Source organism: Mauremys mutica, chromosome 26 (assembly GCF_020497125.1).
Source record: "Mauremys mutica isolate MM-2020 ecotype Southern chromosome 26, ASM2049712v1, whole genome shotgun sequence".
Taxonomy (NCBI): Eukaryota; Metazoa; Chordata; order Testudines; family Geoemydidae; genus Mauremys; species Mauremys mutica.
Genome location: NC_059097.1, coordinates 15,841,224 through 15,856,912, shown reverse-complemented (window position 1 = coordinate 15,856,912; position 15,689 = coordinate 15,841,224). Strand labels below are relative to the sequence as shown.

The 15,689-nt window shown below is 47.2% G+C and overlaps 1 protein-coding gene across 1 annotated transcript; it reads right to left on the bottom strand.

Moving 5' to 3' along the window:
- Positions 1-1,548: 1,548 nt before the first annotated feature.
- On the bottom strand, positions 1,549-13,281 carry LOC123356646 (zinc finger protein 883-like). Its single transcript, XM_045000023.1, has 3 exons — positions 13,244-13,281; positions 9,410-9,631; positions 1,549-3,314 (listed from the first exon to the last, which is right to left on the bottom strand). Exons 1-3 carry the CDS (start codon positions 13,275-13,277, stop codon positions 1,873-1,875), a joined length of 1,698 nt encoding a protein of 565 aa, XP_044855958.1. The 5' UTR covers positions 13,278-13,281; the 3' UTR covers positions 1,549-1,872.
- Positions 13,282-15,689: the final 2,408 nt, after the last annotated feature.

The following is a 15,689-nucleotide window of genomic DNA, read 5'->3' as shown; positions in this document are numbered from 1 at the left end:
TAATAGCCAATGCAATAATAATAATAATTAATAATTAAAAATAAATGGAGACTATTTTACCAAGTGGTCATTTTGCTCAAAGTCCCCGGTAAATCGGTCACATTCAATCAAACAAAACCAATATCCATTTATGTAACCAAACACCTCCCGGAGAGAGAGAGAGAGAGAGAAACCCACCTCTCACAGAACTGTAAGACAATTTTGATGTCACAGAAAGTTAAATTCCAGAGCAGGATACACCTGATGACTCAGAATCAGGACAACAGATTTTCCCATCCGCTTCGCCTCTCATCCTTTGAAACCTGCTTCACTCCACGTTGTCTCACAAATACTGAGTCACGTTACTTAGGAAAGTTTTAACATCAGCGTAATGCGAAAAAACAGCTAGTTTTCCGATCCAAAAACAATCCCAATTCAGAAGGAAAAAGACAGGAAGTGACTTTGCCAATAGACAAAAAGTGGAGTTTAAACTAAGAATGATCCACTGGACATTCTCCTTCCAGGTCTGCGACTCTTTCACCTCCAAACCTAACTAGTCTGATTTAGGATCAAACAAATCGACCCATGGTTCCCAAGCAGGGAGAGCTCAGAACACGGTGTCTACAGGAGGTGAAGGGATCGATTGTGAAGAAGATAAACTCTACCCAGCTGAGACAGAAGGAAACGCTGCTGGGATGATGGGAAAGGAGGGAATCCCTCCGACGCGCCCGACTGTCTTTGGGCGTCACCGAACTTGCTATAATTCCAATATATTTTAAGTGCGAGAATGGTACAAAAAATCACTGACGTTCAGCACACCCCACGGCAACGCGAGAACAAACGGGGATGAGGGAATCGATGCCCAAAGGGGAACTTGGTGATCTACCCATCACGTTGCAGTGGGAGCCACAGTAGAAATGCGACCCACCGGCGAAGGGCTGAGTAAACCTGTTAGACACCCCCAGCGACTCTTCATACATGAGATACGTCTCTACTGCAAGAACAGTTGTTGTTTTACATCAAGCCAGCCATGGAAAATCCGAGCGGAGACGCGGCCCGGGTAATTTTATATCGACGGAGCTAGTTTCGGTCACCCGTGTCCGCTGGCGCTCATGGACGTTCCTGGTAGGAGAGAGACGTGCTCCCAAGACTCAGAAGGAAGGTGACAGAAAGTGACGCCGGATTCACTCCAAAGAACCTCAGCTACAAAAGGGAAAATCAGGCAACTCGCCCAGGGGACCCGAGAGACCACGTGATGCAAATACGTATATACTCATTCATCAGCCCGTTGGTTTATAAGCCGACCCCCCAAGATGGTTGGGTAAAAACAGCAAAAACTGTCTGACCCTTTCATAAGCCGACCCTATATTCCAGGGGTTTGAAAACTTTGGCTCCCGGCCGTCAGGGTAAGCCGCTGGCGGGTCGGGACGTTTTGTTTACTTGCAGCGTCTGCAGGCAGGGAGTCCCTCAGCTCCCTGTGGCCGCGGTTCACCGTTCCCAGCCAATGGGAGCTGCGGGAAGTCCGCGGCCATGGGGAGCCGAGGGGCTCCATGCCTGCAGACGCTCCAGGTAAACAAAACGACAATGTATTCGATATTCAATTCAATGATTCCATAGAGTTTAAAATCCTCAAATTTTGGTGTGTAGACCCATCGATAAGCCGACCCCCGCTCTTTGATGCGTCACTTTTTTCCCAAAAAGATTCGGCTTCTGAATGAGTATATACGGTAGTTCAAAAGTCTTTAAGAGGGAATTAGGGGAAAAAAAACCTAAAAACAGTCAGCCTTAAATAAGGGTTTTATGGCATTTGTTTCCCTTGCAAATTCTCCGGTGAGAAGTAAGCGCTGAGTTCTGCTAGAAGCTTTTCCCACACTCAGAGCATCGAGAGTGTCTCTAGGTCGGGTGGAGCCTCTGATGTCTAATGAGGTTCGAGCTGCGAGTGAAGTTTTTCCCGCACTCACCGCACTGATACGGTCTGGCTCCAATGTGGATTCTCTGATGTTCCCGGAGCGCTGAGCTGACAAAGAATCTTTTCCCGCACTCACGGCAGCCATAGGGTCTCTCGTCTGTGTGGAATCTCTGATGCGTGATTAGACTCGAGCGCCAAGTGAAGCTTTTCCCGCACTCGCCGCATCTGTAGGGTCGCTCGCCGGTGTGGATTCTCTGATGTTTAATTAGGTCCGAGCTCTGAGTGAAGCGTTTCCCGCACTCGCAGCACTCGTGGGGTCTCTCGCCGGTGTGGATTCTCTGATGCGTCAGAAGGGCTGAGCTGTGAGTGAAGGTTTTCCCGCACTCGCTGCATTCATAGGGTCTTTCTCCCGTGTGGATTCGCTGATGCTTAGTAAGGTCTGAGCTGTCCATGAAGCTTTTCCCGCACTCGGCGCATTCGTAGGGTCTCTCTCCCGTGTGGATCCTCTGATGCTTAATAAGGTCTGAACTATCCGTGAAGCTTTTCCCGCACTCGCCGCATTCATAGGGTCTCTCTCCTGTGTGGATTCTCTGATGTGCAATGAGGTGCGAGCTGCGAGTGAAGGTTTTCCCGCACTCGCGGCATTCGTAAGGTCTGGCTCCCGTGTGGATCCGCTGATGTTTCATAAGCGAGGAGCTGTTGGTGAAGTTTTTCGCACACTCGCAGCATTGGTAGGGTCTCTCTCCGGTGTGGATTCGCTGATGCACAATCAGGTTTGAGCGTCGGGTGAAGCTTTCTCCGCATTCAGAGCATGCGTAGGATTGCGCCCCCGTGTGGATCCTCTGATGTGTAATGAGGGATGATCTCTGAGTGAAGCTTTTCCCGCACTCACAGCACGCATAGGGTCTCTCTCCCGTGTGTATCCTCCGATGTTTAATAAGGGTTGATCTCTGAGTGAAGCTTTTCCCACACTCACAGCACCCATAGGGTCTCTCTCCTGTGTGTATTCGCCGATGTTTAATAAGGGACGATCTCTGAGTGAAGGTTTTCCCACACTCGCGGCATTCATAGGGTCTTTCCCCTGTGTGGGTGCTCTGATGTTTAAGAAGAACTGAGTGCCTACTGAAATTTTTCCCACACTCGGGGCATGTGTTGTTTCTCTCTCCTGCCTGGATTTTCGGGTGGGCTGCGGTTTCCTTGACGTATCTGTGAGGTCCCCAACTATTAATGGATTTATTCAATTTCTTCCCTGGCTGGTTTCCCTGCTTTTTCTCTGGCCTATGTTGACTCTGACGACCTTCTCTCTGCTCACGACTCCTGGAATCCTCCTCCTCAGATATTTGCAATAATGCCCCGGGTGGTTCGTCTTGCTCAGCATCTTCCTGCTGAGGTTGGTGCTCCTCCTTCTCACTCGGCATCCCATCACCTGTTGGCAGAAAAGGGGGAGACCATATCATGATGCAAATTAGCTGCGGTGGAAGAGACCAGAAGTTCCTCATGTTCTGGCAATCCCTGATCCCTAGAGTTTCAATGAGACCACTCACGAGTCTGATTCTATGTAGAATATCAGGGTTGGAAGGGACCTCAGGAGGTATCTAGTCCAGCCCCCTGCTCAAAGCAGAACCAATCCCCAACTAAATCTTTAATGTGCTTTCAATTAAGCACATACTTCAGTGGATTTGGGCTTGGACGGATTAGATTTTTATCAATAAATATCAATTTCACTGCAAACTCACAAACCAAGCAAAAATATTTCCATCAACAATCAAACTTTCAGCTAGGAAAAATAAGAAAAATGCTGTTGGAGAACGCAGAGTTTTGTTTAAGGAGACTGACTTTATATAATTTTGATGTGTGATGGTGACAGTTTGTTTTATTGGTTATAAAGCTGTAACGTTTTGGGTCTCAACATCTCCTGCCATTACAGAATTGTTGTCTGACTTCCTCGCGTAATTTCCTGCAACTGAAAATGTAAATCGATAAAAAATTGAAAAAAAAAAGTCTAAAACCTTTAATTTTGTACAATTCTGAAAATCCGAGTGGAGATGCAGCCCAGGTAATTTTATATCGATGGAGCTAGTTTAGGTCACCCATGTCCCCTGGCGCTCATAAAAATTGACCCCAAAAAAATCTTAAATAATTTGAAATTATGAAAAAATAAAAATAATAATGAGGGCTTTCAATTGCAGTTAACTCACACGATTAACTCAAAAATATTACTTGCAATTAACCACACTGTTAAACGTTAGACTATCAACTGAAATTTATTAAATATTTTTGGATGTTTTTACTACATTTTCAAACATATTGATTTCTATGACAACACAGACTACAACGTGTACAGTGCTCACTTTATATTATTTTTATTATAAATATCTGCACTGTAAAAATTATTAAAGAAACGGTATTTTTCAATTCACCTCATACAAGGACTGTGGCGCCACCTCTTTATCATGAAAGTGGAACTTACAAACGTAGATTTTTGTTTGTTCGTTACATCACTGCGCTCCAAAACAAAAGCAACGTAAAACTTTAGAGCCTCCAAGTCCACTCAGTCCGACTTCTTGTTCAGCCAATCGCTAAAACTAACAAGTTTGTTTACATTTGCAGGAGATAATGCTGCCTGCTTCTCATTTACAATGTCACCTGAACGTGAGAACAGGCGTTCGCGTGGCACTTTTGTAGCCGGCGCTGCAAAGTATTTATGTGCCAGATATGCTAAACATTCGTATGCCCCTTCATACTTCAGCCACCATTCCAGAGGACATGCTTCCATGCTGATGATGCTCGTTAAAAAATAATGGGTTAATTAAATTTGTGACTGAACTCCTTGGGGGAGAACTATATGTCTTTTATATGGCAGAATGTGGTTATTTCATGTTATAGCAGTCTCAGATGATGACCCAGCACATGTTCATTTTAAGAACACTTTCACAGCAGAGTTGACAAAAACGCAAAGAAGGTCCCAATGTGAGATTTTTAACAATAGCTACAGCACTCGGCCCAAGGTTTAAGAATCTGAAGTGCCGTCCGAAATCTGAGAGGGACGAGGTGTGGAGCATGCTTTCAGAAGTCTTCCAAGAGCAACACTCAGATGTGGAAAGTACAGAACCCGAACCACTAAAAAAGAAAATCAACCGTCTGCTGGTGGCATCTGACTCAGATGATGAAAATGAACATGCATCGGTCCGCACTGCTTTGGATTGTTATTGAGCAGAACCCATCATCAGCATGGACACGTGTCCCCTGGAATGGTGGTTGAAGCACGAAGGGACATGTGAATCTTTAGCACATCTGGCATGTAAATACCTTGCAACGCCGGCTACAACAGTGTCATGCGAACGTCCGTTCTCACTTTCAGGTGACGTGAACAAGAAGCGGGCAGCATAATCTCCTGAAAATGTAACCAAGTTTGTTTGTCTGAGCGATTGGCTGAAGTAAGACTGAGTGGACTTGTGGGCGCTAAAGTTTTACGGCAGTTATTTTTTGTACATAATTCCACATTAGTAAGTTCAACTTTCTCGATAAAGAGATTGCACTACAGTCCTTGTATGAGGTGACTTGAAAAATACCATTTCTTTTGTGCAAATATTTGTAATCAAGAATAAATATGAAGCGAGCACTGTCGACTCTGTATTCTGTGTCGCAATTGAAATCAATATATCTGAAAATGTAGGCAACATCCACAAATATTTAGAGATGGTATCCCATTACTGTTTAACAGCGTGATTAATTGCGATTAATTTTTTCAATCGCCTGACAGCCCTAATAAAAATCAAATTCTGCCAAGCCTACAAGTTGATGACCTAAGGGCAAAGTGCCTTTACGCCAGGGGTTCTCAAACTGGGGGTCGGGACCCCGACGGGGGTCGTGAGGTTATGATGTGGGAGGTCGCGAGCTGTCAGGCTCCACCCCAAACCCCGCTTTGCCTCCAGCATTTATAATGGTGTTAACCATATTAAAAAGTGCTTTTAATTTATAAGCGGAGGTCACACTCAGAGGCTTGCTGTGTGAAAGGGGTTTGAGAATCACTGCTTTATACCATTGCTAATCATCTGAGCTGTCTAGTCATGTACCTTCGTAGTTTAATACATTTTAACTTGGGGTTTGTTCATCAAATTCTAGACCAGATCCCTCTGCGTCTAGAATATTTTAGAGTGACGTGGGAGGCACGTAAAACACGTTTTCCTTCTTTCAATCCTTTTCTAAGGGTATGTCTATACTACCCGCCGGATCGGCGGGTAGTGTTCGATGTATCGGGGATCGATTTATCGCGTCTTGTCTGGACGTGATAAATCGAGCCGCGAACCGACGCCCGTACTCCACCTCAGCAGGAGTAAGCGGCGTCGACGGGGGAGCCGCGGCGGTTGACTCGCCGCCGTGAGGACAGCCAGGTAAGTCGAACTAAGATACTTCGACTTCAGCTATGCGAATAGCGTAGCTGAAGTTGCGTATCTTAGTTCGAACCCCCCCTCGCTAGTTTAGCCCAGGCCTTAGAGTGTCTGATGCAATAACCATTCTGGCTCTGAGTTTTCTTCAGAGATCCCAAATTTTAGATTTAAAAAAAAAATGTTAATCCAGAGATCTTGTTCTACATATAACTTTATATCGCAATGTGACACGTTTTACCTCCAATCAGCACCCGGGAACCCCCATAGTCACCACTGGCATGTCATTCTGATCTGGTTTGTACAAAATATGCCTTGTAAGAAATCACAGAAAAGGTCATGATCTGCTGAAAGCCACTGCTCTGTCAAAGGACGGACGTTGCCAGTGTGTATCAAGTTATGAAATGTTGCTGTATGTTTGTATGTTAAAAAAAAAACGGCAAACGACTCCCAACAGGAAAGTTGTCAAGGGATTTACAAGTCAGTGAGGGCTGCCCAAGAACCACACAGTGGGACGTGCCCAACGGGGTGGGAGCGATAGCTCAGTGGTTTGAGCATTGGCCTGCTAAACCCAGGGTTGTGAGTTCAATCCTTGAGGGAGCCATCTGGGGAACTAGAGTTTAAAAAAAAAAAAAAATCTGTGGATTGGTCCTGCTTTGAGCAGGGGGTTGGACTAGATACCTCCTGAGATCCCTTCCAACCCTAATAATCTATGATTCAGCTGCACAAGACCACACCAGGGGGATTGCTCAACCCTTTAACTCAGCAAAGACCACTCAGCCATATCTGGGCTCATGTTTTCCAGGCACCTGGACTGAGGGTATAAAATAAGGGACAGTGGCATCATTCCTTGGCCTTCCACCAACACTGGAAGCAACAAGAACACTGAGAAGATAAAGGCTTCATGGGAGGAGAGTGGGCCAGGCTTCAGGGAGAAGTCTATGTATTAAGAACTGTAATTTTGGTGACAAAACTTTCCAGTGTAGACAAGGCCTAACTCTTTCCAGTGTGTTTAGGACTTAACTGTCTGGAGTAAATTTGTATCATCTGTAAATCTTGGCAACTCGCTTTTCCAGATCATTTGTGAATCTGTTGAACCGTGCAAGTACAATGCAGACCTCTGGGGGGCACCACTATTTACCTCTCTCCATTCTCAAAACGGAACATTTATTCCTCCAGTTTGTTTCCTATCTTTTAACCAGTTGCCGATCCATGAGGGGCTCTTTCCTCTTATCCCGTGACAGCTTACTTTGCTTAAGAGCCTTTGGTGAGGGACCTTGTCAAAGGCTTTCTGAAAATCTAAGCACATTATATCCACTGGATCCCCTTGGTCCACATACTTGTTGACCCTGTCAAGTAAATCTAGTAGATTGATGAGGCATGATTTTCCTTTACAAAAGCCATGTTAACTCTTCACCAACAAATTGTGTTCATCTCTCTGTCTGACAATTCTGTTCTTTAGTAGACTTTGAAACAATTTGCCTGGTACTGAAGTTAGGTTTACTGACTTGTAAATGCCAAGATTGCTTCTGGAGCCTTTTATAAATATTGACGTCGCATTAGCTGTCCTCCAGCCATCTGGTACAGAAGCTGATTTAAATGATAGCTTAAAACTACAGTTAGTAGTTCTGTAATTTCACATTTAAGTTCCTTCAGGACTCATGGGTGAATCCCACCTGGTCCTGGTGATTTATTACTGGTTAATTTGTCAGTTTGTTCCAAAATGACTTCTAATGACACCTCAATCTGGGACAGTTCCTCAGATTTGTCACCTAAAAAGAATGGCTCAGGTTTGGGAATCTCCCTCACATCCTCAGCCGTGAAGACCGATGCAAAGAATTCATTTAGTTTCTCCGCAATGGCCTGATCGTCTTTGAGTGCTTCTTTAGCATCTCAATCATCCAGTGGCCCCACTGGTTGTTTAGCAGGCTTCGTGCTACTGAAAAATTTTGTTCTGGTTACTTTTTAAGGCTTTGGCAAGTTCCTCTTCAAATTCTTTTTTGACCTGCCTGATTGCACATGGCTTTCTACTGTTTCTGTTCCTTTCTCTTTTCCTCAGTAGGATTTAACTTCCAATTTTTAAAGGATGCCTTTTTACCACTAACCACTTCTTTTACTTAGGGTTGAGCCACGGTGGCACATTTTGGGCCTCTTACTATGTTTTTTAATTTGGGATCTATATTTAATTTGAGCCTCTATTGTGTGGTGTTTTTTTTTTAAAAGCTTCCATGCAACTTGCAGGGATTTCACTTTTGAGATTGTTCCTTTTAATTTCTGTTTAACTAATGTCCTCGTTTGGGTGTCGGTCCCCTTTCTGAAATTAAATGTTACTGTGGTGGGGTTCTTTGGTGTTTTCCCCCTTCCACAGAGATGTTAAATTTAATTATATTATGGGCGCTATTACCAAGCGATCCAGCTACATTCACCTCTTGGACCAGATCCTTGGCTCCACTGAGGACTAAATCAAGGATTGCCTCTCCTCTGGTGAGTTCCAGGACTAGCTGTTCCAAGAAACAGTCATTTATGGTGTCCAGAAACTTCATCTCTGCATCCCCGTCCTGAGGTGACATGGACCCAGTCAATATGGGGATACTTGAAATCCCCCATTATTATTGCGGTTTTTATTTGTATAGCCTCTCTAATCTCCCTGAGCATTTTATGGTCACTATCACTATCGTGGTCAATGAAATAAGTGCTGGAGAGATGGACATAAATCAGGGACTGAATTTCCCCAAATTCTGCCCTACAGAGGTAACGGGATCAATTCTGCCTCTAAATCCCGTCCAAACACTCAGGGGGAAGGGAGGTGAAGGGGGGAGCTACTGCCAGGTATCCCTCACGATGGGTGGGAACAGGGCCGACGAGGAGGCGGGGGGAAGCCGGTACAAATTACCGGGGCCCGGCAGTCCGGAAGGGAGCCCGGGGCCCGACTATGTTGCATATGTTTTTGTCTTTCTCGGTAGTATCATTATTCGTCGATTGTTTTTGACAGCCACTGTAAAAAAATCGGTGAATTTCAAAGAAAATAATAATGATATGCAAAATTCTGTCCATTATCGGCCAATATAGACTCTAATCAACCAACAAACTACCGTAGGAAGTCACGAGCAACATCTGCCCTGAGGATACAAACCTGCTGAGGACAATCCTGAACTCGGAGAACTCCCAAGGTCTCTGTCGGGAATCCCAGCTGTTTCCTTCAGCCACGGACAGGTTTCGAATTGGCTGGATGATTCCTCCCTTGGGCAGGTCCCGCTCAGGATCTTGCTTTCCTCTGAATCATGGAGATCTGGGACCCACGGCTCTTTGTCTTGTTCCAGATGGGAGATCACATCAGGTGTGAAAAGTGGAAACTCTGCACGGGGAAAGGAAATCAGGTGGGTTCAAGGCCATTTCTCACAATTTTTTTCTTATTGTATTAACCCCAGCCTATTTTGACGCAGCAATACGCTGAGGGTAGCTCCCCAGATGTTCAAATGTGTAGGACGTTCTACTTCAAGGTTTTTTCGGCTGCCGCTGCACATTGAGTGGATGTTTTCAGAGAACTATCCACAATGACTCCAAGATCTGTTTCTTGAGCGGTAACCGCTAATTTAGACCCCGTCATTGTATATGTAAAATTGGGATTAGGTTTCCCAGTGTGCGTTACTTTGCATTTACCAACAAAGAATTTCATCTGCCATTTTGTTGCCCAGTTTTGTGTGGTCTCTTTGTAGCTCTACACGGTCTGCCTGGGACTTAACTATCTTGAGTAGTTTTGTATCATCTGCAAACTTTGCCACCTCACTGTTTACCCCTTTTTCCAGATGGTTTATAAATAGGTTGAATAGGACTGGTCCCAGTACAGACCCATGGGGGACCCCACTATTTACCAGTCTGAAAACTGATCATTTATTCCTACCCTTTGTTTCCTACCTTTTAACCAGTTACCGATCCATGAGCGGACCTTCCCTCTTATCCCATGACAGCTTACTTTGCTTAAGAGCCTTTGGTGAGGGATCTTGTCAAAGGCTTTCTGAAAATCTAAGTACACTATATCCACTGGGTCCCCCTTGTCCACATGTTTGTTTGACCCCCTCAAAGATTTCTAGTAGATTGGTGAGGCGTGATTTCCCTTTACAAAAGCCATGTTGACTCTTTCCCAATAAATCATGTTCGTCTCTGTGTTTGATAATTCTGTTCTTTACTAGCGTTTCAACCAGTTTGCTTGGTATGGAAATCAGGCTTCCCGGCTTGTGATTGCCAGGATCGCTTCTGGAGCTTTTTATAAAAATGGGCATCACATTAGCTAGCCTCTAGTCATCTGGTACAGAAGCTGATTTAAATGACAGGTTACAGACCACAGTGAGTAGTTCTGCATTTTCACATTTGAGTTCCTTCAGAACTCGGGTGAATCCCATCTGATCCTGGTGACTTGTTACTGTTTAATGTATGTTTGTTCCAAAACCTCCTCTAATGACATCTCAATCTGAGACAGTTCCTCAGATTTGTCACCTAAAAAGAAATGGCTCAGGTTGGGGAATCTCCCTCGCATCCTCAGCCCTGAAGATCGATGCAAAGAATTCATTCAGATTCACCGCAATGGCCTGATCCCCCTTGAGTGGCCCATCAGCATCTCAATACAGAGATTCCAGAAGACTGGAAAAGAGCAAATATGGTGACAATCTATGAAAAGAGAAATAAGGCCAACCCGAGGAATTACAGACCGGTCAGCTTAACTTCTGTACCCGGAAAGATAATGGAGCAAATAATTAAGCAATCAATTTGCAAACATCTAGAAGATAATAAGGTGATAAGTAACAGTCTGCATGGATTTGCTGAAAACAAATTGTGTCAGACCAACCTGATATCTTTCTTCGACAGGGTAACAAGACTTGTGGATGGGGGGAAAAGTGGTAGATGTGGTATATCTTGATTTTACTAAAGCTTTAGATACTGTCTCACATGCTCTTCTCATAAACAAACTAGGGAAATGCAACCTCGATGGAGCTACTAGAAGGTGGGTGCAAAACGCGTTGGAAAACCATTTTCAGAGAGTAGTTATCAGTGGTTCAGTGTCATGCTGGAAGGGCGTAATGAGTGGGGTCCTGCAGGGATCAGTTCTGGGTCCAGTTCTGTTCAATATCTTCATCAATGATTTAGCTAATGGCATAGAGAGGACACTTATAAAGTTTGCGGACGATACCAAGCTGGGAGGGGTTGCAAGTGCTTTGGAGGATAGGATTAAAATTCAAAATGATCTGGACAAACTGGAGAAATGGTCTGAAGTAAATAGGATGAAATTCAATCAGGACAAATGCAAAGTGCTCCACTTAGGAAGGAACAATCAGCTGCACACATACAAACTGGGAAATGACTGCCTAAGAAGGAGCACTGAAGAAAGGGATCTGGGGGTCAGAGTGGATCACAAGCTAAATATGAGTCAACAGTGTAACGCTATCGCAAAAGAAGCGAACATCCTTCTGGGATGTATCAGCAGGACTGTTTGTAAGCAACACACAAGAAGCAATTATTCCGCTCTACTCCGCGCTGATTAGGCCTCAACTGGAGTGTTGTGTCCAGTTCTGAGCGCCACATGTCAGGAAGGATGTGGACAAACAGGAGAAAGTCCAGAGAAGAGCAACGAAAATGATGAAAGGTCCAGAAAACAAGACCTATGAGCTGAGAGTCCCTAAGGGTGCGGACATTCCAGGTGATGAAATTCATTGTCTTGTATCTCTTGTTTCGGCCACGGCGTTGAGTGATCCCACGGGACGCGGCCCTCCAGTTGGAAGAGTGTGAGACCGCCGATGTTTGGGGCACCTTTTCGGGCGAGCAGAAGAGATCCTAAAAGAGGCCTGCTCTGTCACAGCCGCTGCTGCCGAAATGCACTTCTGTCTCATCCAGGCGCAAGACGGCCGTCACGCGGCTGCCGCCGGCGTGCGGATTTGAGACGAAAGACTCCCAGAGCTCACGGCTCCTGTCTTCTCCACCACTCACACATCACCACACAGCTCCGTGCGGGTGTGAGGCCTGCGTGGGAAATCGTTTTAACGTGAGGAAACCGGCGCGGTGGCGGTAACCGCACGAGACTTGACGGGAGGAAAACCTTGACCCAGTGGCGAGGAGATCCCAGACCACCAGGGGCCTCCTTCCTGCTGCAGCCCCCATCCGTCTTCACAGCTGCAGAGCACTCGAAGATCGTCTATATGTGCCCGACCCACCGTTGGGGCCTAGGTGAGTCAGGAGCCTCGCCTCAGACCTCCTTGCCAAGGGAGAACCCTACCAGGAGTTGGAAAGCTCGGAACGACGTCGTTCTGAGGGTCTTTACGCCCCCGCAAGCCTCCCCACCGCGGCGAGGCGGCGGTCCATATGAGAGGGTGGAGGGATTCGTGGACAATCAATGCGCACAAGGGTGCGTCCTTGCCACGAGCGTTGTCGGCACTCATGGGTAGCCATCTCCAGGGTTTAGAGAAGGGTAATCGAAGGCAACGGCTCCGAAGGAATCACTCGCCAGAGGCTGGGAATGGGCGGCAGGGGATGGATCACCGGACTGTGACCTGTTCTGTTCGTTCTCTCTGGGGCACCTGGCATTGACCAGTGATACTGGACTTGACGAACCTTTGGTCTGACCCAGCGTGGCCGTTCTTAACCCTCAGGGGCGAAGAGGTGGTGATATTTTGCAAGTCCGTGACGGTTCGTGTGGCGCTGGCTCCATCCGAGGGCCGGCCAGGTGTGGGAAGCGTCTCTTCGCTACGCCGGACCTAAACCCCAGTTTCGCCTGAGCAAAGGGAAGACGTTAGACTTTCTGAAGGACGGCTCTGTTCCCAGAGCGTTGTGTAGCCGGGAGCGCAGAGGGCTGGTGTGTGTGTCGCTGGCGTGTTGGGGTGTTGCTGACACAGGGCAGAGTTAAGGTTACGTCGCAGGATGTGGTGAACCTTAACTCCGCATTTCCCCTTCCAAGAACCGAGGGGACGGGAATCCTTACCCAGCGAGGTCACGTTCTCGTAGTTCTCCTGCATGACGTCTCTGTAGAGGGCTCTCTGAGCGGGGTCCAGCAGAGCCCACTCCTCCCGGGTGAAATACACAGCCACCTCCTCGAAGGTCACCAGCCCCTGAAAGAGCGAGAGTCCTACACTCAATACCTGCTGCCCCACTCACAGTCCAACTATTCCTGGGGAACCAGGGCCAATCACATGGCTACACAGTCAGCAAAGACCCACCCACCCCTTGCTCAGCGCATCCAGGAGGCATTAGGGTGAGGGGAGATAGACAGAGCCCCTCGCCCTTCCCAGCAGGTAGCAGGGAAAGGGTCTTCCCTTTCATCACGCACCGGCTAGTCAGCGGCTGAACTGGAGAAAAAGCCCTTCCCTTGTAGGAATCCCAACACCCTCCCCGCTGCCAGCAGCTGGAGGTCAGGGGATGGGGGCATCTTCCCTAAGCCTCAGTGGTGGGTGCCTCCTTCATAGGTCAGAGCAACCTCTGGTTAGTGGGTTCACGCTCCAACACGGGGAGCCTGGGAAGTTTTCACAGGTTTGTCTCCCGTTCCACAAACAGGGGAATTTCCACCCCCACCCCCCATGGGTCTATTCCTAGAATCTCGGCCCCAGGTTTACCAAGTCCTAGCAGGTCCATCACACCTCGTCCCACTCCCTTTCTCCACCCCGTGCACGGCCTGCACCCTTAGATCAAACTCCCACTTCCCGTGTCTTCTCTGGCTCCTGCGGGAACCTCCCCGCCCGTCCTCAGCATCCCTACCTGAGCCAGGTCTGCTGCATCCATTTCCCTTCCCGGGGCAGGCTGGGAGAATCTGGAGGGACCCGAGGATGTTATTCTGCAGCCTGTCGGGGGGAGAAGGGTTACTGGGGGGGGGAATTCGGATCAGCCTTTGTCATTTCACATTCTCCCTGGCTTTTTCTCGGCATAGACATCGACTCTCATGGTGGGAAAATGCTCAGCGTAGACCCATCCCCTCCCACCAGGACTAAACACTCTGTATCTCAAAGTGGCATCCTGTCCACCCCAGACTCACAGTTCATAGAGGGCTGTGATATTTCATACAAAGCAGGCTCCGTAAGTGACCATCCGAAAGCTCCCGGATCTGCCCAAACCCGCTGTGCTGTCCCAATAGGTGTATTTGTTCGTGGGTAGGAAGTGACGAGCTTTGGTTACCGAAATACGCCGCAAGTTTGAGCATCTCTGCTACAAAGGGGAGGGCTCTCCACCCAGGCGGGTGTTCGGTGACCATTAATCAGCAGGAGAGCGGTCAGCCAGGGGTTTACAAGTCAACAAGCACCACGCAACGGGGACCGCTCCACTCTCTGACTCGGTTGCTCAGCCCTGGGACTCAGCAAAGCCCACCAGGACATGCCTGGGCTGGTATTTTCCAGGCACATGGACTGAGGGTATAAAATGAGAGACAGTGGCATCGTGCCTTGAATTTTCTCCTCCCCGACCTACGCCGGAAGCAACAAGAACGCCGAGAGGACAAAGACTTTATCTGAGTGGACTGGTCCCAGGCTTCAGGGAGAAGTCTGTGTATTAAGAACCGTAACATCCAGGGGGGGTGGAAAAAATTGCTAGATTGAAATATTGCCTAGTGGAGTAAGGTTTAAGATTTCGATTGTGCCCCTATCTTTTATTTTCTTTGGTAACTAGCTCTGGCCTTTTCTGACTTCCACTTATAACCGATCTTTCTGTAGTTAATAAATCCGTTTTACACTTTCCCTAAAACGGTGCATTTTGCTTGAAGTCCTTGGGCAATCTCAGCTCGGTTTACAAAGGCTGCGGCCTGCCCTCTCCACGCTGAGGAAGGGGAGATTGGGTAACAAACGTACGTGGGTCAGGCTTCTGACCCGGGCAAGACGGTACAGCTCTACGGTGCAAGGCTGCGGGGAACTGGCTGGTGTCTTTCTCTGTGTGATTCTGGGAGCGTTCATGCAATAGAGCTGAGTGATCGCAGCACCTGGAGGGGTTTGCTGCTTGTCACTAGCAAAGCAGAGAGACAGCCCAGGCTGGAGAGACAAAGGGTCACTGTGGTACCCCAGTTCCAGGTTCTGCACCGGGGATCCCATCAGGAGGAAATGCCCCGCTTGTTGTTCGGAGGGAGGTTTGCACTTCAGACACTGGGGCAGAGATTTTAAGGGCGGTGGCTGAGAGGAGGCTACCGGTTGTTATTTTCTGTCTGCTTATTTTGGGGAAGGGAAGCTTAAAGATGAGCAAAGGCAGCGAAGCAATTGCAAACCTGGAGCTGTACAGACTGCAAGTGGCAGAAAAAGAGAGAGAGTGTGCGCGTCAGCTGAGAATGGAAGAACTATAATAATAATAATAATTGGAGATATACCAATTTCCTAGAACTGGAAGGGACCTTGAAATGAACCAAACGGTACCATAGAAACTCATAGACTTTAAGGTAAGAAGGGACCATTATGACC

Bases quoted from the DNA above. Each gene is read 5' to 3' on its own strand.
- LOC123356646 (XM_045000023.1), bottom strand. From the start codon at position 13,277: ATGCAGGAGAACTACGAGAACGTGACCTCGCTGG. The intron at 9,632-13,243 runs GTAAGGATTCCC...TTCCCCGTGCAG, and splicing joins CGAGAACGTGACCTCGCTGG to AGTTTCCACTTTTCACACCT. The intron at 3,315-9,409 runs GTTTGTATCCTC...TTCTGCCAACAG, and splicing joins TTCAGGATTGTCCTCAGCAG to GTGATGGGATGCCGAGTGAG.